Source organism: Anopheles moucheti, chromosome 3, assembly GCF_943734755.1.
Source record: "Anopheles moucheti chromosome 3, idAnoMoucSN_F20_07, whole genome shotgun sequence".
Lineage (NCBI taxonomy): Eukaryota > Metazoa > Arthropoda > Insecta > Diptera > Culicidae > Anopheles > Anopheles moucheti.
Genome location: NC_069141.1, coordinates 22,749,168 through 22,776,565, shown reverse-complemented (window position 1 = coordinate 22,776,565; position 27,398 = coordinate 22,749,168). Strand labels below are relative to the sequence as shown.

The 27,398-nt window shown below is 51.6% G+C and overlaps 1 protein-coding gene across 1 annotated transcript in view; it reads left to right on the top strand.

Moving 5' to 3' along the window:
• The window catches only part of LOC128303336 (CD166 antigen-like), a 137,548-nt gene that overhangs the window by 42,780 nt on the left and 67,370 nt on the right, over nt 1-27,398 (top strand). Inside the window, exon 2 of the mRNA XM_053040262.1 lies at nt 26,309-26,438. Coding sequence (XP_052896222.1) covers nt 26,309-26,438 — 130 coding nt within the window. The remainder of the gene's footprint in view (nt 1-26,308; nt 26,439-27,398) is intronic.

The window sequence follows — 27,398 nt, the reverse complement described above, 5'->3', positions numbered from 1 at the left end:
GGTATTTATCACACGCAATCTCCTAACTCGGATGTTCAGTCATACGTATGAACGCATGTCTGTTCGCGATGAGCTACGCCTTTGCCTCCTTTCACGTATACCAGGTATTGACCAGCGTATATATTGCATATCCTGGCGGGAGATCGCTCATTTTTTGATGCATTGTTTTGCAATACAGAATGAGCGAGTTACTAAGTTTTGAATTTCGATTTTTTTGTTTATTTATTATTTAGTGGATTGTTTAACATTGTGTATCCCATTAAATAAACAACGCAAATTTTATATAATAATAATAATTTGTGTTATGCACAGTCGGTAAGAATTGCATAGCTTTTAGCATTTGAAAACTAAAATGCTAGGTCAAATTTTTGTGTTGAAAGACTACCTCCATGATCATTCGCTCACGTCGATATTTTAGGCGATGAACAAAAATTAACGGTTGATTTTTTGTGGTGAGCTTCTACATACTGAACTATTTTAACAATTGATTATGTTTTATAGCATTCTTTGATCCATTAGGTGCAAGGCCACGAGAGTTGACAAAATGCTGACAAATTTGTCCAATGACCAAATCAGCTGGTCAACTGTGAAAACCACTTTATCGTAGCCGCGCACACAATTGTTTTCAAATTTCCGATACCAGGAGAGCATGTTTTCAAGAAGTGGAATAAATTTGCGCTGCAAGTGAAATAACTTGCAGCGTGGAATAAATTTGCCCATCACTATTGCTTTGCACATTATCAAGCGATCGCTAGTGTAAGGAAGATGGATGCAACGGAAAGCATCCTTCATTTCGCTCAAACTTTCCGTCGGCTGGTACGAACTTCCATACAAAACCAGCTATTTTCTGCTTTCCGATACCAAGAGAGCATGTTTTTCAAGAAGTGACATCTTCTTTCCCCCTCTCCCCCCTTCCTCCTCCATCGATCACTTCTAGGCGCCCATCACTATTGCTATTGCATACTATCAAACACGTGAGGACAATCGCCAGTGTAAGTGAGATGGATGAAATGGGAAGTATTCCTCATCTCTCACTCAAACTTTTCATCGACTGGTACGAAATGCCATACAAAACCAGCTGTTTTCAGATTTCCGATACCAAGTGATCATGATTTGCGTGACATCTTCCTTCCCCCTCTCCCTCTCTTCTCCGTCCATCACTTACTTCCCGGCGCTTCACGAAAGTTGCAAATCCCAAGTACAAGTGAGATGGATGAAATCGGAAGTATCTCCACCCACCTCCCACGGGTCACCACCCACCACCCACGAGTCACCACCCACCTCCCACGGGTCACCACCCACCTCCCTCGGGTCACCACTCACCTCTCACAGGTCACCACCCACCTTCCACGGGTCACCACCCACCTTCCACGAGTCACTATCCTCCTCCCACTTGTCCGCCATCTTGTCAGCCATCTTGTCCACCATCGTGTCAACCATCTTGTCCGCCATCTTAGTCGCCATCTTGTCCACCATCTTGTCCGCCATCTTGCCCGCCATCTTGTGTCCGCCATCTTGTCCGCCATCTTGTCCGCCATCTTGGCCGCCATCTTGGCCGCCATCTTGGCCGCCATCTTGTCCGCCATCTTTTCCGCCATATTAACCGCCATCTTGTCCATCATCTTGTCCGCCATCTTGTCCGCCATCTTATCCGCCATCTTGTCCGCCATCTTGTCCGCCATCTTGTCCGCCATCTTGTCCGCCATCTTGGCCGCCATTTTGTATCCGCCATCTTGTTCGCCATTTTGTGTTCGGCACCTTGGCCGCCATCTTGTGTCCGCCATCTTGTCCGCCATCTTGTCCGCCATCTTGTCCGCCATCTTGTCCGCCATCTTGTCCGCCATCTTGTCCGCCATCTTATGTCCGCCATCTTGTCCGCCATCTTGACCACCATCTTGTCCACCATCTTGTGTCCGCCATCTTGTCCGCCATCTTGGCTGACATCTTGTGTCCGCCATCTTGTCCGCCATCTTGTCCGCCATCTTGTCCGCCATCTTGGCCGCCATCTTGGCCGCCATCTTGTCCGCCACCTTGGCCGCCATCTTGTGTCCGCCATCTTGGCCGCCATCTTGGCCGCCATCTTGGCCGCCATCTTGTCCGCCATCTTGTCCGCCATCTTGTCCGCCATCTTGTGTCCGCCATCTTGTCCGCCATCTTGTCCGCCATCTTGTCCGCCATCTTGTGTCCGCCATCTTGTCCGCCATATTGTCCGCCATCTTTTCCGCCATCTTGTCCGCCATCTTGGCCGCCACCTTGGCCGCCATCTTGGCCGCCATCTTGTCCGCCATCTTGGCCGCCATCTTGTCAATCACCTTGGCCGCCATCTTGTGTCCGCCATCTTGTCCGCCATCTTGTCCGCCATCTTGGCCGCCATCTTGTCCGCCATCTTGGCCGCCATCTTGGCCGCCATCTTGACCGCCATCTTGTTCGCCATCTTGTGTCCGCCATCTTGTGTCCGCCATCTTGGCCGCCATCTTGTCCGCCATCTTGTCCGCCACCTTGGCCGCCATCTTGTCCGCCATCTTGTCCGCCATCTTGTCCGCCATCTTGTCCGCCATCTTGTCCGCCATCTTGTCCGCCATCTTGTCCACCATCTTGTCCGCCATCTTGTCCACCATCTTGGCCGCCATCTTGGCCGCCATCTTGGCCGCCATCTTGGCTGCCATCTTGTGTCCGCCATCTTGTCCGCCATCTTGTGTCCGCCATCTTGTTCGCCATCTTGTCCGCCATCTTGTCCGCCATCTTGTCCGCCATCTTGTCCGCCATCTTGTCCGCCATCTTGTCCGCCATCTTGTGTCCGCCATCTTGTCCGCCATCTTGGCCGCCATCTTGGCCGCCATATTGGCTGTCATCTTGTGTCCGCCATCTTGTCCGCCATCTTGTGTCCGCCATCTCTTCCGCCATCTTGGCTGCCATCTTGTGTCCGCCATCTTGTGCGCCATCTTGTCCGCCATCTTGTCCGCCATCTTGTCCGCCATCTTGGCCGCCATCTTGTCCGCCATCTTGTGCGCCATCTTAGCCGCCATCTTGTCCGCCATCTTGTCCGCCATCATGTCCGCCATCTTGTCCGCCATCTTGGCCGCCATCTTGTCCGTCATCTTGTGTCCGCCCTCTTGTCCGCCATCTTGTGTCCGCCATCTTGTCCGCCATCTTGTCCGCCATTTTGTCCGCCATCTTGTCCGCCATCTTGTGCGCCATCTTGTCCGCCATCTTGTCCGCCATCTTGTCCGCCATCTTGGCCGCCATCTTGTCCGCCATCTTGTGCGCCATCTTAGCCGCCATCTTGTCCGCCATCTTGTCCGCCATCATGTCCGCCATCTTGTCCGCCATCTTGGCCGCCATCTTGTCCGTCATCTTGTGTCCGCCATCTTGTCCGCCATCTTGGCCGCCATTTGGTCCGCCATCTTGTCCGCCATCTTGTCCGCCATCTTGTCCGCCATCTTGTCCGCCATCTTGTCCGCCATCTTTTCCGCCATCTTGTCCGCCATCTTGTCCGCCATCTTGTCCGCCACCTTGGCCGCCATCTTGTCCGCCATCTTGTCCGCCATCTTGGCCGCCATCTTGTCAACCACCTTGGCCGCCATCTTGTCCGCCATCTTGTGTCCGCCATCTTGTCCGCCATCTTGTGCGCCATCTTGTTCGCCATCTTTTCCGCCATCTTGTCCGCCATCTTGTCCGCCATCTTGTCCGCCACCTTGGCCGCCATCTTGGCCGCCATCTTGTCCGCCATTTTGGCCGCCATCTTGTCAACCACCATGGCCGCCATCTTGTCCGCCATCTTGTGCGCCATCATGTCCGCCATCTTGTCCGCCATCTTGTCCGCCATCATGTCCGCCATCTTGTCCGCCATCTTGTCCGCCATCTTGGTCGCCATCTTGTCCGTCATCTTTTGTCCGCCCTCTTGTCCACCATCTTGTCCGCCATCTTGGCCGCCATCTTGTCCGCCATCTTGTCCGCCATCTTGTCCGCCATCTTGTCCGCCATCTTGTCCGCCATCTTGTTCGCCATCTTGTCCGCCATCTTTTCCGCCATCTTATCCGCCATCTTGGCCGCCATCTTGTCCGCCATCTTGGCCGTCATCTTGTGTCCGCCATCTTGTCCGCCATCTTGTCCGCCATTTTGTCCGCCATCTTGTCCGCCATCTTGTCCGCCATCTTGTCCGCCATCTTGTCCGCCATCTTGTCCGCCATCTTGTCCGCCATCTTGTCCGCCATCTTGTCCGCCATCTTGTCCGCCATCTTGTTCGCCATCTTGGCCGCCATCTTGTCCGCCATCTTGTGTCCGCCATCTTGTCCGCCATCTTGTTCGCCATCTTGTCCGCCATCTTGTCCGCCATCTTATCCGCCATCTTGTCCGCCATCTTGTCCGCCATCTTGTCCGCCATCATGCCCGCCATCTTGTCCGCCATCTTGTCCGCCATTTTGTCCGCCATCTTGTCCGCCATCTTGTCCGCCATCTTGTCCGCCATCTTGTCCGCCATCTTGTCCGCCATCTTGTCCGCCATCTTGTCCGCCATCTTGTCCGCCATCTTGTTCGCCATCTTGTCAACCACCTTGGCCGCCATCTTGTCCACCATCTTGTCCGCCATCTTGTGCGCCATCTTGTCCGCCATCTTTTCCGCCATCTTGTCCGCCATCTTGTCCGCCATCTTGTCCGCCACCTTGGCCGCCATCTTGGCCGCCATCTTGTCCGCCATTTTGGCCGCCATCTTGTCAACCACCATGGCCGCCATCTTGTCCGCCATCTTGTGCGCCATCTTAGCCGCCATCTTGTCCGCCATCTTGTCCGCCATCATGTCCGCCATCTTGTCCGCCATCATGTCCGCCATCTTGGTCGCCATCTTGTCCGTCATCTTGTGTCCGCCCTCTTGTCCACCATCTTGTCCGCCATCTTGGCCGCCATCTTGTCCGCCATCTTGTCCGCCATCTTGTCCGCCATCTTGTCCGCCATCTTGTCCGCCATCTTTTCCGCCATCTTATCCGCCATCTTGGCCGCCATCTTGTCCGCCATCTTGGCCGCCATCTTGTCCGCCATCTTGTCCGCCATCTTGTCCGCCATCTTGTGTCCGCCATCTTGTCCGCCATCTTGTCCGCCATTTTGTCCGCCATCTTGTCCGCCATCTTGTCCGCCATCTTGTCCGCCATCTTGTCCGCCATCTTGTCCGCCATCTTGTTCGCCATCTTGGCCGCCATCTTGTCCGCCATCTTGTGTCCGCCATCTTGTCCGCCATCTTGTCCGCCATCTTGTCCGCCATCTTGTCCAACATCTTGTCCGCCATCTTGTGCGCCATCTTAGCCGCCATCTTGTCCGCCATCTTGTCCGCCATCTTGTCCGCCATCTTGTCTGCCATCTTGTGTCCGCCATCTTGTCCGCCATCTTGTCCGCCATCTTGGCCGCCATCTTGGCCGCCATCTTGTCCGCCATCTTGTCCAACATCTTGGCCGCCATCTTGTCCGCCATCTTGTGTCCGCCATCTTGTCCGCCATCTTGTCCGCCATCTTGTCCGCCATCTTGTCCGCCATCTTTTCCGCCATCTTATCCGCCATCTTGGCCGCCATCTTGTCCGCCATCTTGGCCGCCATCTTGTCAACCACCTTGGCCGCCATCTTGTCCGCCATCTTGTCCGCCATCTTGTGTCCGCCATCTTGTCCGCCATCTTGTGCGCCATCTTTTTCGCCATCTTTTCCGCCATCTTGTCCGCCATCTTGTCCGCCATCTTGTCCGCCACCTTGGCCGCCATCTTGGCCGCCATCTTGTCCGCCATCTTGTCCGCCATCTTGTCAACCACCTTGGCCGCCATCTTGTCCGCCATCTTGTCCGCCATCTTGTCCGCAATCTTGTCCGCCATCTTGTCGGCCATCTTGGCCGCCATCTTGTCCGCCATCTTGTGTCCGCCATCTTGTCCAACATCTTGTCCGCCATCTTGTGCGCCATCTTAGCCGCCATCTTGTCCGCCATCTTGTCCGCCATCTTGTCCGCCATCTTGTCTGCCATCTTGTGTCCGCCATCTTGTCCGCCATCTTGTCCGCCATCTTGGCCGCCATCTTGGCCGCCATCTTGTCCGCCATCTTGTCCAACATCTTGGCCGCCATCTTGTCCGCCATCTTGTGTCCGCCATCTTGTCCGCCATCTTGTCCGCCATCTTGTCCGCCATCTTGTTCGCCATCTTGGCCGCCATCTTGTGTCCGCCATCTTGTCCGCCATCTTGTCGGCCATCTTGGCCGCCATCTTGTCCGCCATCTTGTGTCCGCCATCTTGTGTCCGCCATCTTGGCCGCCATCTTGTCCGCCATCTTGTCCGCCATCTTGTCCGCCATCTTGGCCGCCATCTTGTGTCCGCCATCTTGTCCGCCATCTTGTCCGCCATCTTGTGTCCGCCATCTTGGCCGCCATCTTGTGCGCCATCTTGTCCGCCATCTTGTCCGCCATCTTGTCCGCCATCTTGTCCGCCATCTTGTCCGCCATCTTGGCCGCCATCTTGGCCGCCATCTTGTCCGCCATCTTGTCCGCAATCTTGTCCGCCATCTTGTCCGCCATCTTGGCCGCCATCTTGTCCGCCATCTTGTGCGCCATATTAGCCGCCACCTTGGCCACCATCTTGTCCGCCATCATGTCCGCCATCTTGTGCGCCATATTAGCCGCCACCTTGGCCGCCATCTTGTCCGCCATCATGTCCGCCATCTTGTCCGCCATCTTGTCCGCCATCTTGTTCGCCATCTTGGCCGCCATCTTGTGTCCGCCATCTTGTCCGCCATCTTGTCGGCCATCTTGGCCGCCATCTTGTCCGCCATCTTGTCCGCCATCTTGTGTCCGCCATCTTGGCCGCCATCTTGTCCGCCATCTTGTCCGCCATCTTGTCCGCCATCTTGTCCGCCATCTTGTCCGCCATCTTGACCGCCATCTTGTCCGCAATCTTGTCCGCCATCTTGTCCGCCATCTTGGCCGCCATCTTGTCCGCCATCTTGTCCGCCATCTTGTGTCCGCCATCTTGTCCGCCATCTTGATCACCATCTTGGCCGCCATCTTGTCCGCCATCTTGTCCGCCATATTGTCCGCCATCTTGGCCGCCATCTTGTCCGCCATCTTGTCCGCCATCTTGTGTCCGCCATCTTGTCCGCCATCTTGTCCGCCATCTTGTCCGCCATCTTGGCCGCCATCTTATCCGCCATCTTGTCCGCCATCTTGTCCGCCATCTTGTCCGCCATCATGCCCGCCATCTTGTCCGTCATCTTGTCCGCCATCTTGGCCGCCATCTTATCCGCCATCTTGTCCGCCATCTTGTCCGCCATCTTGTCCGCCATCTTGTCCGCCATCATGCCCGCCATCATGCCCGCCATCTTGTCCGCCATCTTGTCCGCCATCTTGGCCGCCATCTTGTCCGCCATCTTGTCCGCCATCTTGTCGGCCATCTTGGCCGCCATCTTGTCCGCCATCTTGTCCGCCATCTTGTGTCCGCCATATTGTCCGCCATATTGTCCGCCATCTTGCCCGCCATCTTGTCCGCCATCTTGTCCGCCATCTTGTCCGCCATCTTGTCCGCCATCTTGTCCGCCATCTTATCCGCCATCTTGTCCGCCATCTTGTCCGCCATCTTGTCCGCCATCATGCCCGCCATCTTGTCCGCCATCTTGTCCGCCATCTTGGCCGCCATCTTGTCCGCCATCTTGTCCGCCATCTTGTCGGCCATCTTGGCCGCCATCTTGTCCGCCATCTTGTCCGCCATCTTGTGTCCGCCATATTGTCCGCCATATTGTCCGCCATCTTGTCCGCCATCTTGACCACCATCTTGTCCGCCATTTTGTCCGCCATCTTGTCCGCCATCTTGGCCGCCATCTTGGCCGCCATCTTGTCCGCCATCTTGTCCGCCATCTTGTCCGCCATCTTGGCCGCCATCTTGTCCGCCATCTTGTGTCCGCCATCTTAACCGCCATCTTGCCCGCCATCTTGGCCGCCATCTTGTCCGCCATCTTGTCCGCCATCTTGTCCGCCATCTTGTCCGCCATCTTGTCCGCCATCTCATCCGCCATCTTGTCCGCCATCTTGTCAATCACCTTGGCCGCCATCTTGTCCGCCATCTTGTCCGCCATCTTGTCCGCCATCTTGTCCGCCATCTTGTCCGCCATCTTGTCCGCCATCTTGTCCGCCATCTTGTCCGCCATCTTGGCCGCCATCTTGTGCGCCATCTTGTCCGCCATCTTGTCCGCCATCTTGTCCGCCATCTTGTCCGCCATCTTGGCCGCCATCTTGTCCGCCATCTTGTCCGCCATCTTGTCCGCCATCTTGTCCGCCATCTTGTCCGCCATCTTGTCCGCCATCTTGTCCGCCATCTTGGCCGCCATCTTGGCCGCCATCTTGTCCGCCATCTTGTCCGCCATCTTGTCCGCCATCTTGTCCGCCATCTTGTCCGCCATCTTGTCCGCCATCTTGGCCGCCATCTTGTCCGCCATCTTGTGCGCCATATTAGCCGCCACCTTGGCCGCCATTTTGGCCGCCATCTTGTCCGCCATCATGTCCGCCATCTTGTCCGCCATCTTGTCCGCCATCTTGTCCGCCATCTTGTCCGCCATCTTGTCCGCCATCTTGTGCGCCATCTTGTCCGCCATCTTGTCCGCCATCTTGTCCGCCATCTTGTCCGCCATCTTGTGCGCCATCTTGTCCGCCATCTTGTCCGCCATCTTGTCCGCCATCTTGTCCGCCATCTTGGCCGCCATCTTGTCCGCCATCTTGTCCGCCATCTTGTCCGCCATCTTGTCCGCCATCTTGTCCGCCATCTTGTCCGCCATCTTGTCCGCCATCTTTTCCGCCATCTTTTCCGCCATCTTGTCCGCCATCTTGTCCGCCACCTTGGCCGCCATCTTGGCCGCCATCTTGTCCGCCATTTTGGCCGCCATCTTGTCAACCACCATGGCCGCCATCTTGTCCGCCATCTTGTGCGCCATCATGTCCGCCATCATGCCCGCCATCTTGTCCGCCATCTTGATCACCATCTTGGCCGCCATCTTGTCCGCCATCTTGTCCGCCATATTGTCCGCCATCTTGGCCGCCATCTTGTCCGCCATCTTGTCCGCCATCTTGTGTCCGCCATATTGTCCGCCATATTGTCCGCCATCTTGCCCGCCATCTTGGCCGCCATCTTGTCCGCCATCTTGTCCGCCATCTTGTCCGCCATCTTGTCCGCCATCTTGTCCGCCATCTTGTCCGCCATCTTGTCCGCCATCTTGTCCGCCATCTTGTCCGCCATCTTGTCCGCCATCTTGTCCGCCATCTTGTCCGCCATCTTGTCCGCCATCTTGTCCACCATCTTGTGCGCCATCTTGTCCGCCATCTTGTCCGCCATCTTGTCCGCCATCTTGGCCGCCATCTTGACCGCCATCTTGTCCGCCATCTTGTCCGCCATCTTGGCCGCCATCTTGTCAACCACCTTGGCCGCCATCTTGTCCGCCATCTTGTCCGCCATCTTGTGCGCCATCTTGTCCGCCATCTTTTCCGCCATCTTGTCCGCCATCTTGTCCGCCATCTTGTCCGCCACCTTGGCCGCCATCTTGGCCGCCATCTTGTCCGCCATTTTGGCCGCCATCTTGTCAACCACCATGGCCGCCATCTTGTCCGCCATCTTGTGCGCCATCTTAGCCGCCATCTTGTCCGCCATCTTGTCCGCCATCATGTCCGCCATCTTGTCCGCCATCTTGTCCGCCATCTTGGTCGCCATCTTGTCCGTCATCTTGTGTCCGCCCTCTTGTCCACCATCTTGTCCGCCATCTTGGCCGCCATCTTGTCCGCCATCTTGTCCGCCATCTTGTCCGCCATCTTGTCCGCCATCTTGTCCGCCATCTTTTCCGCCATCTTATCCGCCATCTTGGCCGCCATCTTGTCCGCCATCTTGGCCGCCATCTTGTCCGCCATCTTGTCCGCCATCTTGTCCGCCATCTTGTCCGCCATCTTGTCCGCCATCTTGTCCGCCATCTTATTCGCCATCTTGGCCGCCATCTTGTCCGCCATCTTGTGTCCGCCATCTTGTCCGCCATCTTGTCCGCCATCTTGTCCGCCATCTTGTCCAACATCTTGGCCGCCATCTTGTCCGCCATCTTGTGTCCGCCATCTTGTCCGCCATCTTGTCCGCCATCTTGTCCGCCATCTTGTCTGCCATCTTGTGTCCGCCATCTTGTCCGCCATCTTGTCCGCCATCTTGGCCGCCATCTTGGCCGCCATCTTGTCCGCCATCTTGTCCAACATCTTGGCCGCCATCTTGTCCGCCATCTTGTGTCCGCCATCTTGTCCGCCATCTTGTCCGCCATCTTGTCCGCCATCTTGTCCGCCATCTTTTCCGCCATCTTATCCGCCATCTTGGCCGCCATCTTGTCCGCCATCTTGGCCGCCATCTTGTCAACCACCTTGGCCGCCATCTTGTCCGCCATCTTGTCCGCCATCTTGTGTCCGCCATCTTGTCCGCCATCTTGGCCGCCATCTTGTTCGCCATCTTTTCCGCCATCTTGTCCGCCATCTTGTCCGCCATCTTGTCCGCCACCTTGGCCGCCATCTTGGCCGCCATCTTGTCCGCCATCTTGTCCGCCATCTTGTCAACCACCATGGCCGCCATCTTGTCCGCCATCTTGTGTCCGCCATCTTGTCCGCCATCTTGTCCGCCATCTTGTTCGCCATCTTGGCCGCCATCTTGTGTCCGCCATCTTGTCCGCCATCTTGTCGGCCATCTTGGCCGCCATCTTGTCCGCCATCTTGTGTCCGCCATCTTGTGTCCGCCATCTTGGCCGCCATCTTGTCCGCCATCTTGTCCGCCATCTTGTCCGCCATCTTGGCCGCCATCTTGTGTCCGCCATCTTGTCCGCCATCTTGTACGCCATCTTGTGTCCGCCATCTTGTCCGCCATCTTGTCCGCCATCTTGTCCGCCATCTTGTCCGCCATCTTGTCCGCCATCTTGTCCGCCATCTTGTCCGCCATCTTGGCCGCCATCTTGGCCGCCATCTTGTCCGCCATCTTGTCCGCAATCTTGTCCGCCATCTTGTCCGCCATCTTGGCCGCCATCTTGTCCGCCATCCTGTGCGCCATATTAGCCGCCACCTTGGCCACCATCTTGTCCGCCATCATGTCCGCCATCTTGTGCGCCATATTAGCCGCCACCTTGGCCGCCATCTTGTGTCCGCCATCATGTCCGCCATCTTGTCCGCCATCTTGTCCGCCATCTTGTTCGCCATCTTGGCCGCCATCTTGTGTCCGCCATCTTGTCCGCCATCTTGTCGGCCATCTTGGCCGCCATCTTGTCCGCCATCTTGTCCGCCATCTTGTGTCCGCCATCTTGGCCGCCATCTTGTCCGCCATCTTGTCCGCCATCTTGTCCGCCATCTTGTCCGCCATCTTGTCCGCCATCTTGACCGCCATCTTGTCCGCAATCTTGTCCGCCATCTTGTCCGCCATCTTGGCCGCCATCTTGTCCGCCATCTTGTCCGCCATCTTGTGTCCGCCATCTTGTCCGCCATCTTGATCACCATCTTGGCCGCCATCTTGTCCGCCATCTTGTCCGCCATATTGTCCGCCATCTTGGCCGCCATCTTGTCCGCCATCTTGTCCGCCATCTTGTGTCCGCCATCTTGTCCGCCATCTTGTCCGCCATCTTGTCCGCCATCTTGGCCGCCATCTTATCCGCCATCTTGTCCGCCATCTTGTCCGCCATCTTGTCCGCCATCATGCCCGCCATCTTGTCCGCCATCTTGTCCGCCATCTTGGCCGCCATCTTATCCGCCATCTTGTCCGCCATCTTGTCCGCCATCTTGTCCGCCATCATGCCCGCCATCATGCCCGCCATCTTGTCCGCCATCTTGTCCGCCATCTTGGCCGCCATCTTGTCCGCCATCTTGTCCGCCATCTTGTCGGCCATCTTGGCCGCCATCTTGTCCGCCATCTTGTCTGCCATCTTGTGTCCGCCATATTGTCCGCCATATTGTCCGCCATCTTGCCCGCCATCTTGGCCGCCATCTTGTCCGCCATCTTGTCCGCCATCTTGTCCGCCATCTTGTCCGCCATCTTGTCCGCCATCTTATCCGCCATCTTGTCCGCCATCTTGTCCGCCATCTTGTCCGCCATCATGCCCGCCATCTTGTCCGCCATCTTGTCCGCCATCTTGGCCGCCATCTTGTCCGCCATCTTGTCCGCCATCTTGTCGGCCATCTTGGCCGCCATCTTGTCCGCCATCTTGTCCGCCATCTTGTGTCCGCCATATTGTCCGCCATATTGTCCGCCATCTTGTCCGCCATCTTGACCACCATCTTGTCCGCCATTTTGTCCGCCATCTTGTCCGCCATCTTGGCCGCCATCTTGGCCGCCATCTTGTCCGCCATCTTGTCCGCCATCTTGTCCGCCATCTTGGCCGCCATCTTGTCCGCCATCTTGTCCGCCATCTTGTGTCCGCCATCTTAACCGCCATCTTGCCCGCCATCTTGGCCGCCATCTTGTCCGCCATCTTGTCCGCCATCTTGTCCGCCATCTTGTCCGCCATCTTGTCCGCCATCTCATCCGCCATCTTGTCCGCCATCTTGGCCACCATCTTGTCCGCCATCTTGTCCGCCATCTTGTCCGCCATCTTGTCCGCCATCTTGTCCGCCATCTTGTCCGCCATCTTGTCCGCCATCTTGTCCGCCATCTTGTCCGCCATCTTGTCCGCCATCTTGTCCGCCATCTTGTCCGCCATCTTGTCCGCCATCTTGTCCGCCATCTTGTCCGCCATCTTGGCCGCCATCTTGTCCGCCATCTTGTCCGCCATCTTGTCCGCCATCTTGTCCGCCATCTTGTCCGCCATCTTGTCCGCCATCTTGTCCGCCATCTTGGCCGCCATCTTGGCCGCCATCTTGTCCGCCATCTTGTCCGCCATCTTGTCCGCCATCTTGTCCGCCATCTTGTCCGCCATCTTGTCCGCCATCTTGGCCGCCATCTTGTCCGCCATCTTGTGCGCCATATTAGCCGCCACCTTGGCCGCCATTTTGGCCGCCATCTTGTCCGCCATCATGTCCGCCATCTTGTCCGCCATCTTGTCCGCCATCTTGTCCGCCATCTTGTCCGCCATCTTGTCCGCCATCTTGTGCGCCATCTTGTCCGCCATCTTGTCCGCCATCTTGTCCGCCATCTTGGCCGCCATCTTGTGCGCCATCTTGTCCGCCATCTTGTCCGCCATCTTGTCCGCCATCTTGTCCGCCATCTTGGCCGCCATCTTGTCCGCCATCTTGTCCGCCATCTTGTCCGCCATCTTGTCCGCCATCTTGTCCGCCATCTTGTCCGCCATCTTGTCCGCCATCTTGTCCGCCATCTTGGCCGCCATCTTGTCCGCCATCTTGTCCGCCATCTTGTCCGCCATCTTGTCCGCCATCTTGGCCGCCATCTTGTCCGCCATCTTGTCCGCCATCTTGTCCGCCATCTTGTCCGCCATCTTGTCCGCCATCTTGTCCGCCATCTTGTGCGCCATCTTGTCCGCCATCTTGTCCGCCATCTTGGCCGCCATCTTGTCCGCCATCTTGTGCGCCATATTAGCCGCCACCTTGGCCACCATCTTGTCCGCCATATTGTCCGCCATCTTGTCCGCAATCTTGTCCGCCATCTTGTCCGCCATCTTGGCCGCCATCTTGTCCGCCATCTTGTCCGCCATCTTGGCCGCCATCTTGTCCGCCATCTTGTCCGCCATCTTGTGTCCGCCATCTTGGCCGCCATCTTGGCCGCCATCTTGTCCGCCATCTTGTCCGCCATCTTGTCCGCCATCTTGTCCGCCATCTTGGCCACCATCTTGTCCGCCATCATGTCCGCCATCTTGTCCGCCATCTTGTCCGCCATCTTGTCCGCCATCTTGGCCACCATCTTGTCCGCCATCATGTCCGCCATCTTGTCCGCCATCTTGGCCGCCATCTTGTCCGCCATCATGTCCGCCATCTTGTCCGCCATCTTGTTCGCCATCTTGGCCGCCATCTTGTGTCCGCCATCTTGTCCGCCATCTTGTCGGCCATCTTGGCCGCCATCTTGTGTCCGCCATCTTGTCCGCCATCTTGTCCGCCATCTTGTCCGCCATCTTGATCACCATCTTGGCCGCCATCTTGTCGGCCATCTTGGCCGCCATCTTGTCCGCCATCTTGTCCGCCATCTTGTCCACCATCTTGTCCGCCATCTTGTCCGCCATCTTGGCCGCCATCTTGTCCGCCATCTTGTCCGCCATCTTGTCCGCCATCTTGTCCGCCATCTTGTCCGCCATCATGTCCGCCATCTTGTCCGCCATCTTGTTCGCCATCTTGGCCGCCATCTTGTGTCCGCCATCTTGTCCGCCATCTTGTCGGCCATCTTGGCCGCCATCTTGTCCGCCATCTTGTCCGCCATATTGTGTCCGCCATCTTGTCCGCCATCTTGTCCGCCATCTTGTCCGCCATCTTGGCCGCCATCTTGTCCGCCATCTTGTCCGCCATCTTGTCCGCCATCTTGGCCGCCATCTTGTCCGCCATCTTGTCGGCCATCTTGGACGCCATCTTGTCCGCCATCTTGTCCGCCATCTTGTGTCCGCCATCTTGGCCGCCATCTTGTCCGCCATCTTGTCCGCCATCTTGTCCGCCATCTTGTCGGCCATCTTGGCCGCCATCTTGGCCACCATCTTGTCCGCCATCATGTCCGCCATCTTGTCCGCCATCTTGTTCGCCATCTTGGCCGCCATCTTGGCCGCCATCTTGTGTCCGCCATCTTGTCGGCCATCTTGGCCGCCATCTTGTCCGCCATCTTGTCCGCCATCTTGTCCGCCATCTTGTGTCCGCCATCTTGGCCGCCATCTTGTCCGCCATCTTGTCCGCCATCTTGTCGGCCATCTTGGCCGCCATCTTGTCCGCCATCTTGTCCGCCATCTTGTGCCCGCCATCTTGTCCGCCATCTTGTCCGCCATCTTGTCCGCCATCTTGATCACCATCTTGGCCGCCATCTTGTCCGCCATCTTGGCCGCCATCTTGTCCGCCATCTTGGCCGCCATCTTGTCCGCCATCTTGGCCGCCATCTTGGCCGCCATCTTGTGTCCGCCATCTTGGCCGCCATCTTGTCCGCCATCTTGTCCGCCATCTTGTCCGCCATCTTGTCCGCCATCTTGTCCGCCATCTTGGCCGCCACCTTGGCCGCCATCTTGTCCGCCATCTTGTGTCCGCCATCTTGTCCGCCATCTTGTCCGCCATCTTGTCCGCCATCTTGTCCGCCATCTTGGCCGCCATCTTGTCCGCCATCTTGTCCGCAATCTTGTCCGCCATCTTGTCCGCCATCTTGGCCGCCATCTTGTCCGCCATCTTGTCGGCCATCTTGGCCGCCATCTTGTCCGCCATCTTGTCCGCCATCTTGTGTCCGCCATCTTGGCCGCCATCTTGTCCGCCATCTTGTCCGCCATCTTGTCCGCCATCTTGTCCGCCATCTTGGCCACCATCTTGTCCGCCATCATGTCCGCCATCTTGTCCGCCATCTTGTTCGCCATCTTGGCCGCCATCTTGTGTCCGCCATCTTGTCCGCCATCTTGTCGGCCATCTTGGCCGCCATCTTGTCCGCCATCTTGTGTCCGCCATCTTGGCCGCCATCTTGTCCGCCATCTTGTCCGCCATCTTGTCCGCCATCTTGTCCGCCATCTTGGCCGCCATCTTGTCCGCCATCTTGTCCGCCATCTTGTCCGCCATCTTGGCCACCATCTTGTCCGCCATCATGTCCGCCATCTTGTCCGCCATCTTGTTCGCCATCTTGGCCGCCATCTTGTGTCCGCCATTTTGTCCGCCATCTTGTCGGCCATCTTGGCCGCCATCTTGTCCGCCATCTTGTCCGCCATCTTGTCCGCCATCTTGTGTCCGCCATCTTGTCCGCCATCTTGTCCGCCATCTTGTCCGCCATCTTGGCCGCCATCTTGTCCGCCATCTTGTCCGCCATCTTGTGTCCGCCATCTTGTCCGCCATCTTGTCCGCCATCTTGTGTCCGCCATCTTGGCCGCCATCTTGTCCGCCATCTTGTCCGCCATCTTGTCCGCCATCTTGTCCGCCATCTTGGCCGCCATCTTGTCCGCCATCTTGTCCGCCATCTTGTGTCCGCCATCTTGTCCGCCATCTTGTCCGCCATCTTGTCCGCCATCTTGGCCGCCATCTTGTGTCCGCCATCTTGTCCGCCATCTTGTCCGCCATCTTGTCCGCCATCTTGTCCGCCATCTTGTCCGCCATCTTGTCCGCCATCTTGTCCGCCATCTTGTCCGCCATCTTGTCCGCCATCTTGGCCGCCATCTTGTCCGCCATCTTGTCCGCAATCTTGTCCGCCATCTTGTCCGCCATCTTGGCCGCCATCTTGTCCGCCATCTTGTCGGCCATCTTGGCCGCCATCTTGTCCGCCATCTTGTCCGCCATCTTGTGTCCGCCATCTTGGCCGCCATCTTGTCCGCCATCTTGTCCGCCATCTTGTCCGCCATCTTGTCCGCCATCTTGGCCACCATCTTGTCCGCCATCATGTCCGCCATCTTGTCCGCCATCTTGTTCGCCATCTTGGCCGCCATCTTGTGTCCGCCATCTTGTCCGCCATCTTGTCGGCCATCTTGGCCGCCATCTTGTCCGCCATCTTGTCCGCCATCTTGTGTCCGCCATCTTGGCCGCCATCTTGTCCGCCATCTTGTCCGCCATCTTGTCCGCCATCTTGTCCGCCATCTTGGCCGCCATCTTGTCCGCCATCTTGTCCGCCATCTTGTCCGCCATCTTGTCCGCCATCTTGTCCGCCATCTTGATCACCATCTTGGCCGCCATCTTGTCCGCCATCTTGTCCGCCATCTTGGCCGCCATCTTGTCCGCCATCTTGGCCGCCATCTTGTCCGCCATCTTGGCCGCCATCTTGTGTCCGCCATCTTGGCCGCCATCTTGTCCGCCATCTTGTCCGCCATCTTGTCCGCCATCTTGTGTCCGCCATCTTGTCCGCCATCTTGTCCGCCATCTTGTCCGCCATCTTGTCCGCCATCTTGATGTGTGAAGGGGGGTAGGGGGAAGGGCGGGAGGGGGAAGGGGTGGTGGGTGAAGGGGAAGAGGATGGTGGTAGGGGGAAGGGGGGAGGGGAATGGAAGATGTCACCTCTTAAAGAACATGCTCTCCTGGTATCGGAAATCTGAAAACAGCTGGTTTGTATGATAAATTAGTGTATATACATTGCATACCTTACGGCGCATTGCATTGCCATTTGTTTGCTAAGGTAGTGTATGAGCATTGCATACCTTACGGCGCAGTACCAGGAGCAACCTCTTCCGTGGATGCTCTCCTGGTACTATACATTCGAAAACTGGTAGTTTTCGAAGAAATTTTTCTCGACCAACGGGAAAGTTAGTGTTTAAACATTGCATACTTTTCGGCGGTTTTCGTGCAAAATTGCTGCAAAATTTTACTCGATCAACGGGAAAGTTAGTGTTTAAATATTGCATACTTTTCGGCGGTTTTCGACCAAAATTGCTGTACAAGGTGCTATCTCTTTCGTGGATGCTTTCCTGGTATCGGCAATCTAAAAAAAAAGCTGGTTTGTATGGAATTTCGTACCAGTCGACGGTAATTTTGAGCAAGAGATGAGGTAGACTTCTCACAGAATCCATCTCACTTGCGCTGGCGATCGCTCTCACGAGTTTCATAATATGCAATGCAATAGTTGGAGGAAATCTGAAAAAAGGTGGTTTGTTTATTTTCCATATCTAAAATCTATTTGATTCATTAATTATGTTCTTTTAAATGTTATGATAAAACTAACGATCCATTTTAAATTTTAAATCCATTGACTTTGACTTGAAAATAAACACAACAAAAAGGGAAGCAGAAGAGAAGTGTCATGCTCCGTACAAAATGTTTGGAATACCCGGTTATGCTGGTTGCCAAGTTACGTGGTAAAGTTTAAAATAAATCAAAATAAAATACATACTGCTTGTGGAAAGTTACAATGTATACACCAAAAAATCGGAAATAAATAGTTGGGAGGCTACTGAAAATTTCAGGTCAATACGCAATAAAGCAATGAATCAAAATTAATCGCAGTTTAAAGTTAAAAATACCCGGGTATCCGGTTGCCTACTTCAAGGTTAAGTTAGCTTGTTATTCACTCTGTAACGTAAAAATTGACTGAACGGAATGTCACTAAATCCGCTGTTGAAATGTATAACTTGCTTTAACTCTTCTACTACACTTGGAACACCAGTCAATCAACAAGTTACTTAGTACGGTAGTTATGATTTATTTAAGCCAAATTTGTAAACACACACCCACACCAATTTCCCTTGTTTTACGAGGTGTACATTTTACCACCGCGTAGCTTCATCCCATTGCAACCTATATCACTCTATCCATACACTAGGCTAACGTCGGTGCCACAAAATCGATCGCAAGCTACTTTAAGGCGGATGTGGGCTCCGACACATAATAAATTCATAAAACATTGAGGAAATTACGTATAATTCTACCTTGTCATGGTATCGCTTCATTTGAGCGTCTATAAATCTAACAAAAGGGCCCCCGAGAGAATAGGATCGCTTGGTAGGTTGCCATCAAAATAGGAAATGTGCGCGCCGACCGGAAGCAACAAACGGCAGTCGCAGCATTTTGGCATTTCTTCCAGCTTGGGCGTCTACCGAGAAAACGATCAGCGACCGACGTGCACGAGATGCGAAATGCTGTCTTCCACGACGCTGTGCAGCGTCTAGGATGGTAATAAAAGCCATGCGAACGGTGGAACGGAGCCGCACGGTGGGATGGAAGGACGGTTGGCGTCCTTCGTCAAGGTAGTCATATCCTGCCCCGGGTTGGTACGGGCTGAACGGTGTCTATCGCGGTAATAAAACCGCCTCCAGCCGGCATCAACCGCCCGGAAGCAGATCAATAATAATGGCCCGGCAAAGGCATCGGCGATGCGATGCATTGCGGAATGTGCGGGCCCGGACCGATTCCCCCCCCCCCCCCACGATGGCATCAAGCAGGTTCGGGTCGATTAAGCTACGCGGTGCAACCATTCGTAACGACACTGATATCGGCGTGATGAATGGCGTGTAAAAGGATTAATTTCTGCAAGGCTAGCACTTGTACGCGTCCCGGTATAAAACATACCGGGCAAGTAAGATTTCCCGATCGGCCGGTTGGTGTGGTGCGCGTGGTGAGCGACGAACACAGTGCTAAATCGGTCGATCACTGAATAGATGAACGGTTGGTTGAACCGGCATTGGGTTGGTTGGATGGATGGATGGATGGATGGATGGATGGTTGATGAAAATTGCTGAGATGAAGACGATTTTGAATTTTGGCCTCACGATAAATTATTCTACACCTCACTGAACAGCATAAGTTCATGGAAGCAGTTTCGAAGTATTTTTAGCTTTTATCATAACTTTGTCAACTATAATTTATTTTTGTAATACGTTCAGCTAAATATGGTAAGCTATTTACGCAGCTGAATCACTCTAGGGCGGTTTGATTCAGCTAGATTTAAATGATGCTCGACGCGATGGAGTTGGAACTAGCATAGTGATGCTAGGCGAATGGTTTGGCGATAAAAGCCTGCACGCGGAATTATTCAGTACACAGCCACCGATGATGAATAAAACAGTATTGCAAAGTGGAAACTCATACCGCTGCTGTCTACGATCGATTCTAATGCGTTTTATGTGAACAATCGTATCTTTGCTCTTTGGCCCGATGGTGCGTCGCAGTCATCTACACCACGGCCCGCACGGTTTCGCAGGGTTACCATTGGTACCTCGATATACGAATGTCGACGTTCGAGGAGTTACAAAAATAAAAACAAACAATGCAAACCGAACGCGCCGAATTCGAAGTTTTACCTGCTACAAACATTCTCAAACAGTCTTTCGGCAGCCTGGTGCTCCATTAGAACCATCACAATGCTCTGTTAACCGCGAAAGCATACTTAGTGGTGTTGTTTGGTTAAGGTGGTTTTATGCTGCTAAAATCGAGCTCACGTGTTTCAAGAAGGGAGTGTGCAAAAGTTGGTTCCAGCAGAACATCGCTCATCAAACTGTTGCTAAACGGAACCTTTAAAAGTTCGGCAGTACATATAGAATGGGTTAGATGGTATAAAATCACTCTCCATAAAATTGGGGAAGCATGGGGTTCATAGAAGAACATGCTTTTATACTGGAGTATTGATTGATTTATTTTAAGAATCATCGTACAATCTTCTAACTTGAAGAAGTCTCAGGTGTTGAAGTTGTATAGAAAGGCAGTTGAATCTTATTCTGAAAATGTTTCAATAGTTCCAAAGAAACTTTCGACTCATCACAGGCTGAAACTTTTCGAACTTTAACTCTTCTTTCTTTGTTGCACAGGTTGAAAAGATTGTTAATTATGACTTCTTGTTGTAACAAACTTCATGTCAAATTAGAAGTCTGTCGTCCAGAGAAACTTTTTGCAATTCTTGATAAAGTCTTCATTGCATTGTTTCAAATAATTTGATTTTAAGATTAATAATAGTCCGCAAGCGGTCCAGAATCCAATATACTTTTGAGATCCCTATTTTCTTCGCTTAATTTGTTACCCAACAAGCATTTCTCGATAGAACGACAAGGCAAATTCAACACATTCTGGGATCACAATCTGTTCGCAGTAATCGCTCAACCTCAATCAAGATTTTGGCAGAAATATTCCACGGTATGGAAACTCGAAACGGAGCCGGATCGAAAATAATATTCCCCGAAATTCTCCCTTTCGGAATTGATTCATACCGTGGAATGTGTTTGATGTTCGGGCGAATAAGAAATAATCCGCGCACCACGATTTGCACTAGTTTGCGATTAAATCCATTCATCAACCCATTGTACTAGAACCAAAACCGTTCTTTGCACCGTACCGTAATCCGCCGAAACGGCGGTCTCGAACGTAAAGGGATCGGAGCAATTGCCGGAGCGATAGGCCTAGAAATGTACCCAAAACCCTTCGCGATGTTTGTTTACGAAGGAACCGCCACGTGTTGGATACCCGGGCCCTTAGTCCTAGCCGCATTTCGTAGAAATTTTGCCTGCATTTGTCGATGTATCCACGGCAGAAAGGGGCCCGGAATGATTTGCAATCGAAGGTTCGAACACCGAACAGATGCTGCCTAGCCTGCTGATGATGAAAATTGCCAACCGTAGATTGGGGCCGGTGGATTATGAATATACCACGAGATGGTGTTCCCACATCCCTTTCGATAGAGTTGGCCGCTTTTTCATAAACTTACCCAGCCGATAGGAGCCCTTTCGCAGCAAGACGCTATGCAATTGATGAAGGAAAAAAAAACAACCCACGCGCTAAAATTTCGCTCACGCGAACCCAACCAGCGTCGAGTGGGAAAACTAATAATCATAAATTTCTTGGAACCATTTCAATACACATGCTGCTAAACGTATCTGGAAGTTTGGCCGTACAATTTTGCTTGTCGGATAATTTTCTTGCTCTTTGCGCAACGCTTGTTTTGGCTTTTTGAAACTTTTCCCAGAAAATACATTGCATTCACTGCATTTCGCTATTCGTGCGATGTAAATGAAATTTTAAATAACCAATATCCTGATATACGGAACGGAAGAAAATAAAACCTTTATTCCATTCATTTATATTTTCTTATTAAGTTTGAAAACATTGAATAATATTAAAATTCATTGGAGTGAACAGGAACACTTTTGTGTAATTATAAAAGTAGCAACCCTTTCCATATAACACAACAAAATTGATGCTGTTGAAGTAGAACTTGTTTCGATAACATTTAAATCCATTGTAAAAGAAATACTTTAAAATACTTAAATACAAAGTAAAGTTAATGTTATGACAAACAAAACAAAAAACCCCTAAACAGACTCGACAAGATTCTTCCTTCCGACCATCCGACATGGTGTAAGGATAGAACAAAAGCGTTCGAAAGGACAAAAACTAACAACAACAAAAAACCGGAGAAATCCCAAAACCATAACAGCAACAAAACGAAACAAACAGAAGAAAATGTCACTGATAAGAAAGAATGGTGGGTTCAATGTGACAATGCAAAACCTTACAAATGATAGCATGGTGCTTTGCGCGGACAGCGAAGGTGTGAGGAAGCCGCAACAGAGGTTTGCATTAAATACAGGTGGGTGTGAATGATGATAAAACAACACAACAAAAGCCACGCTCGGTATTGTTTTGACTCGCTGTGCCTGTGACATTCCAGGCAGTGCAGATAGCGTTTCATGAATTCGTCCAACCTTCGCGTAACGGTCCCCATTTTGTTGTTTAGAGAGTGAGTGAATGTTTAAAACTGCGCAAAGTACAAGTTACACAAAAATTTCATATCTTGCCGAACGAGTTGCATGTGCAGCTCTTCCCTCTCACACGTGGTTGAGAAGCATGATTTGAACGGATTCTTCTTCGATGGAGGCGCCTGGTTGTTCTTGTTGTACTGTGGGGAATGTTTGTAAGAAGCAAGTGGCAAGTAATGTGTTTTTTAGCCTCAGACTTGCAGCGGTTACCATGTTTTGCACCATCATGTGATGTGTTGCACTGCGTTTTTCAACAGATCGCTAATTATGTTTCCCTTCAAGGCGTACAAAATGTTTGCAGGGTTCGTGCACATTACCAGCCTACTTGTGTGTATTTACTAAGCCGAAGGTCATGTATGTGTGACACCAACGGTAAGAAGCTCGTCAGCGTACAGCAAGTAGGCGGGTGTGTACATTTCTACATTCTTTAGCGTGTTTGAACTGGAACCAAGTTGGCTTTGGTTGGTGAATCATGCGCCACCATACGAAGGAGACATTTTACATGCCGATGTACGAAGCAAACAAGACTTTTCACAGTGCAGCAAACTTTGCCTTCTGGTACGTGTCTTTTGGAATTGACGGTACACATTATCTTCGAGTAATTGTATGTAACTGGTTGGGGCAATTTTGGTGCTACAATTTCATAGCATTGATTAATTCCTTTCTTGGCGCGGTCCGGTGGTGTATTGGTAGCGGCGCCGGTCTTCACACGACAGGACCGAGGGAAATATCACATCCGGATCGTTCTAATGAAAAACAGAAAATTTCTTTCTGTTATTCAAAAATAATTGATTTAATTTCTTAAATTATTGCTGTTGGAAATGTCATCAACAAACAGAAACAATTGACAACTACACATAGATAATACCACCGTGTCTTTGTAACAATGCTGTTCCGATTACCACGCTCCAAACAAACTTTTCTTCACAATTTTTCACGCTTTCCACTTTTTCAATTCAAATTAGGTCACGTGTAGCAGCTCTCGCGCTAAGCTCCATTCATCGTAATTGAGTTATTTTTACGCACAAATTAAGAAATCCCTTTAGCGTGGCTGTGTATCGCCAAAGCACATCCTTCCGTCTCTGAATCGGAGCAACGCTAGAATTTTGCCTAGCTTATCGGGTAACTTTTTCAGCAACCGGCTAGGATATAACCGTTCGAATACAAGTACCACTGGGAAGAAGGAAACTAAACAAACCTAGCAAAACAGCTGGATTCCGAGTGCTGGACGCAGGGAGATAATCCACCAAGCTTAGCGCTAACGTTACGCGAAAAATATTCCTCTACATGGAGAGTGAGGGATAACAAAAAAAAAAACACAACAACGAAAGAAAACGTGCCACGCACGGGGAAGGACCCCAGTTGCAAATTGTTAAACCCAACGACGTCCGGAATGTTTGTCTGTAATTCCCACCATTTAGTGCGAGCGAGCCCGGCGCGCGGGGGAAGCTTCCCGCTGCCACCGGAGCGTAAGATTCTCGCAAGTAGAATTATATGCATATTAATTGGCAAAGTTTGACAGGCGTGAAACGGACCAAAACGACCGTCTACGCGGATGCTATCGGGCGATAATCACGTTTTTGCTTTTACGCTAACGTGGCAGTTCTTTGAATATGCAATGGATCCATTACTTATTTCCCGCACACGAATCTTCCAAATTAAGATTGGTTTCATAGCTTTCCTTTATTTTTTTTTGGGACTTCTTTAAATGGACCTTTGTTGAAGGATGATAGATAATTTTAAAGAGAAGTCTGTTGCACACTTCACAACGGAGCACACTTTATGGATTGATGAATTCGTTTCTAGACTATTTTTACCTTGTCCTTCTCATGGTCTTGCTTTCCATTTCTCTCGCGCTCCGTCTCTGAAAAAATCTCACAAATTCCTGTTCCAGACTATGACTTCCTGACAGCTAAATCCATCCATCCAACAAGCTTTACCACGATCGCACTGTCACTGTCCCACCGCACGGCCTACACGTTTCGCCAAACGAATTAACTCAGCCATCAGCAGGACAGCTACGACCGGGCACCAAGCAAAACGGACCTGTTTGTGACGAATCGACTGTGGCTTCCGCAAATTAATACCTTCAAACAAACACCAAACCTCCAAACCAAACCTTAAACCGTGCTCGCGGCTCGGGCAACAAGGCGAAGAGAGAAGTCGACTGTTTAGCTGGCATTTTGTTTAATGAAATACGTAATCTGATGACTCTGTTCTTTCCCACTGCCGGGATCTCGTTTGCCCCCCGGCAGGAATGTGTTGCGGTCGAGACGGTAAAAGTACTCTTACCGGCTGGCGGTAGATTTGCTGAGTAATGCGCTACAGTTGCCAGCATCGGAGCAACCGGGCCTAACCATGCGTAAAAGTAGCCTCCATCGCCGTACGGTGCCCTGCCCACAGTGATGGCGACCACCGTAGACAGAGCACCAAATGGCCGTGACGACCCGGTTTGGTTACAGCACCAGACGTACATCGCCATATGTGACCAAAAACCAAGACCGACGGTAGATTAGGACAGTTGTCTTCCTTCTGTTGGCCGGTTCCGTTGATGGGCAGAGTGTGTTTCTCTTTCACCTGCTTTCTTTATGTCTTGCCTAATCCGATAGATAAAAGCATGTTGTGAACTCTGAAGCTTCCAGCATACAGATGCCATTGAGCATGATTATACTCCGGCGTGTGCTTGCAACAATTCCAGTTCTTAACACGTTCATGTAATTCTGTCTTCTCAACGTACAAGAACATGCACGTAGTACACACTTTACCGACCCATCACTGTCACTTCAAACTGAATGGTTAATAAAATTATCGCTTGCTTTATTCATGGTGCGTAATAACACCTTTTGGAAAGTATTGGACATAATCCTAATAATTATGTGTTTGTTTTATAGTTTCTTCAGCAAAAGATTGCTGACATTATAGCATTCGATGCTATTTATATTTTATTATTTTAAGAATGCAGCATAACCCATTCATATTTATATGTATATACAAGACTTAGTACTACACTTAATATTTATTTATATAATTATTTAATGTTTTCCTTTCCTTCCTATCTTCGTTCGAAGCGTAGGGTTAAGCGGATCATACCCTTTATGTGTGTGTTTTGGTAGCTGAATCGTATCGTACGTTGCTTTGTACACGAATCAAACACTCGCTTTATTATTGTTTGCTCCTTCAATTCCCATGCTTTGCCCTACGCCCAAGAACCGATAGTAGAACCGCTTACAGCGAACCATCGACCATCGACGGATTGTTGAACTATAAATACTACTTTGCGCTCCATCCGTCTAATCCGCACGGGTCTGATAACGATGACCGATCATATATCAACAGATAATACCATGTCCCATGAAACGATTTCCATTCACATCTCTATTTGTCAACGAACCAGTGGAAAGGAATCTTCAACTCTTCGGCCACCACTCGACTAGCGTCCGTTGCCGCCGATACCACCGTCGACTGTCTCGAACCCAGCCGCTTGCCCTGTTGCAGGATACGGAAATTTTCATCCAAACCGTTCGTGCGTTCAGCAGCTTCATCCATCATTCGATTGCGCCATTGCCATGGCGTTGATCCCGTGTCCGTGAAGGCCATAAGTTTATTCATCAGCCCCCCAAAAGAACATGAACTGCTTCTGGGTCACTTTGACGAAGCATATCTGTGGGCTCCGGTTGACTGGCAGGAACATATGAATCTCCATTAATCATACACTTAATCTTTGTCGCCGAAGAAACTGTGTGCGTGTGCGTGCGTGGGGTTTGTGTGATGGTAGAATCCTTGCTGAAGTGTCAAGCCTGCCAGATTGTCGTCCCGGCAGCGTGTTGACAGCTCGACACATTTGACCGAATTTCTCACGCTGAAATTATTATTTATTCGATTTCGCCCAGCTGTAATGTGCCTTGCAACTGGGGTTTCTAAAAATTATGGATCGAGCATTATAAAGATTTTACCGAAATTTACATTTCCAGTTTGAATATACTAATACGAAGAGATGCTAATCATTTTACTTTAATGTTTTTTATTCCACAGTAAAATCCTCCGAAATACAGGCTGTAGAAGGACGGAAGATCTCCCTGCCCTGTCCTTTATCGGCACCTTCCAGGGATAAAGTCTACATGGTCTTGTGGTTCAAGGATGACGCCGGCATTCCATTGTACAGGTATGTTAGCCAGTTTAAAACATTATTTTCTTTACTTTATAGAAAAAGTTTGTTATATAATCATTTTAAATTTTATAAAGAATTGACCATACCCAAAGCATGTCGTTGTAAAAATAGTTATTGTTTTTAAGACCGGAAAAGTTATTTTAGTATTGTTAAATGATTATAATTCACCACAAATCAATTGGTCTTAAAAGGCCAGTCTTAACTGCCAGTCCCAAAACACCAATTAATGGCCCGCAAATGCTGGGAACACGAATTCAAACGAATCCAACTGCTGGTACACTCTTGTTCGCGACAAATAATGAACTGAAACTAGACACGCAGCACCCCAATTGGTGTGCCCAGAATGTTTTTTTTTTTTTCAAGGTAAACCATACACCACAGCTATAGTAAATGTACCAAGTTTTTGGAAACTCTTCGTTAGTAATGTACGTGCCGCGATTTATCGTATATGCCAACGTTTTTCGTATTTCAACGATTTCACACTACACCCTGATAGTGTTTCCATGATAACTATTTAATTACCCTAGGTTTTTTTTTTCTTTTTGGGAAGGAGGAGGGAGATTCAACACGCACATCGGCTTAGCCGTGAAACGGCACCATAGCAGTAAGAGGTCACCGTGATACACGAGGTGTAACGTGAGAATGGTTAATTTATGACATAACCTTTGACTGAAACCTTTCACTTCATGTGCTAGACAAACAATTGTACCGCGGGAAAGGGGAAAGCGTTTGTTCGCTTTTATATTATCAGTTCATCACGAACCACTGACATACATATTTCTTTTTTTTTTTAATCACATTCTGAACACATCAATTGAAGAAGGTTAACGGGATGGAGCTGTGAAGTTTACCTTGCTTATCGCAAAGCAATAAACCTATGATACTGCGAGAGTTTAATCGTTCTCCACCAAATTCACTTCCATGATGGCTTTAAAAAGCAGAGTTTAAGAAAAT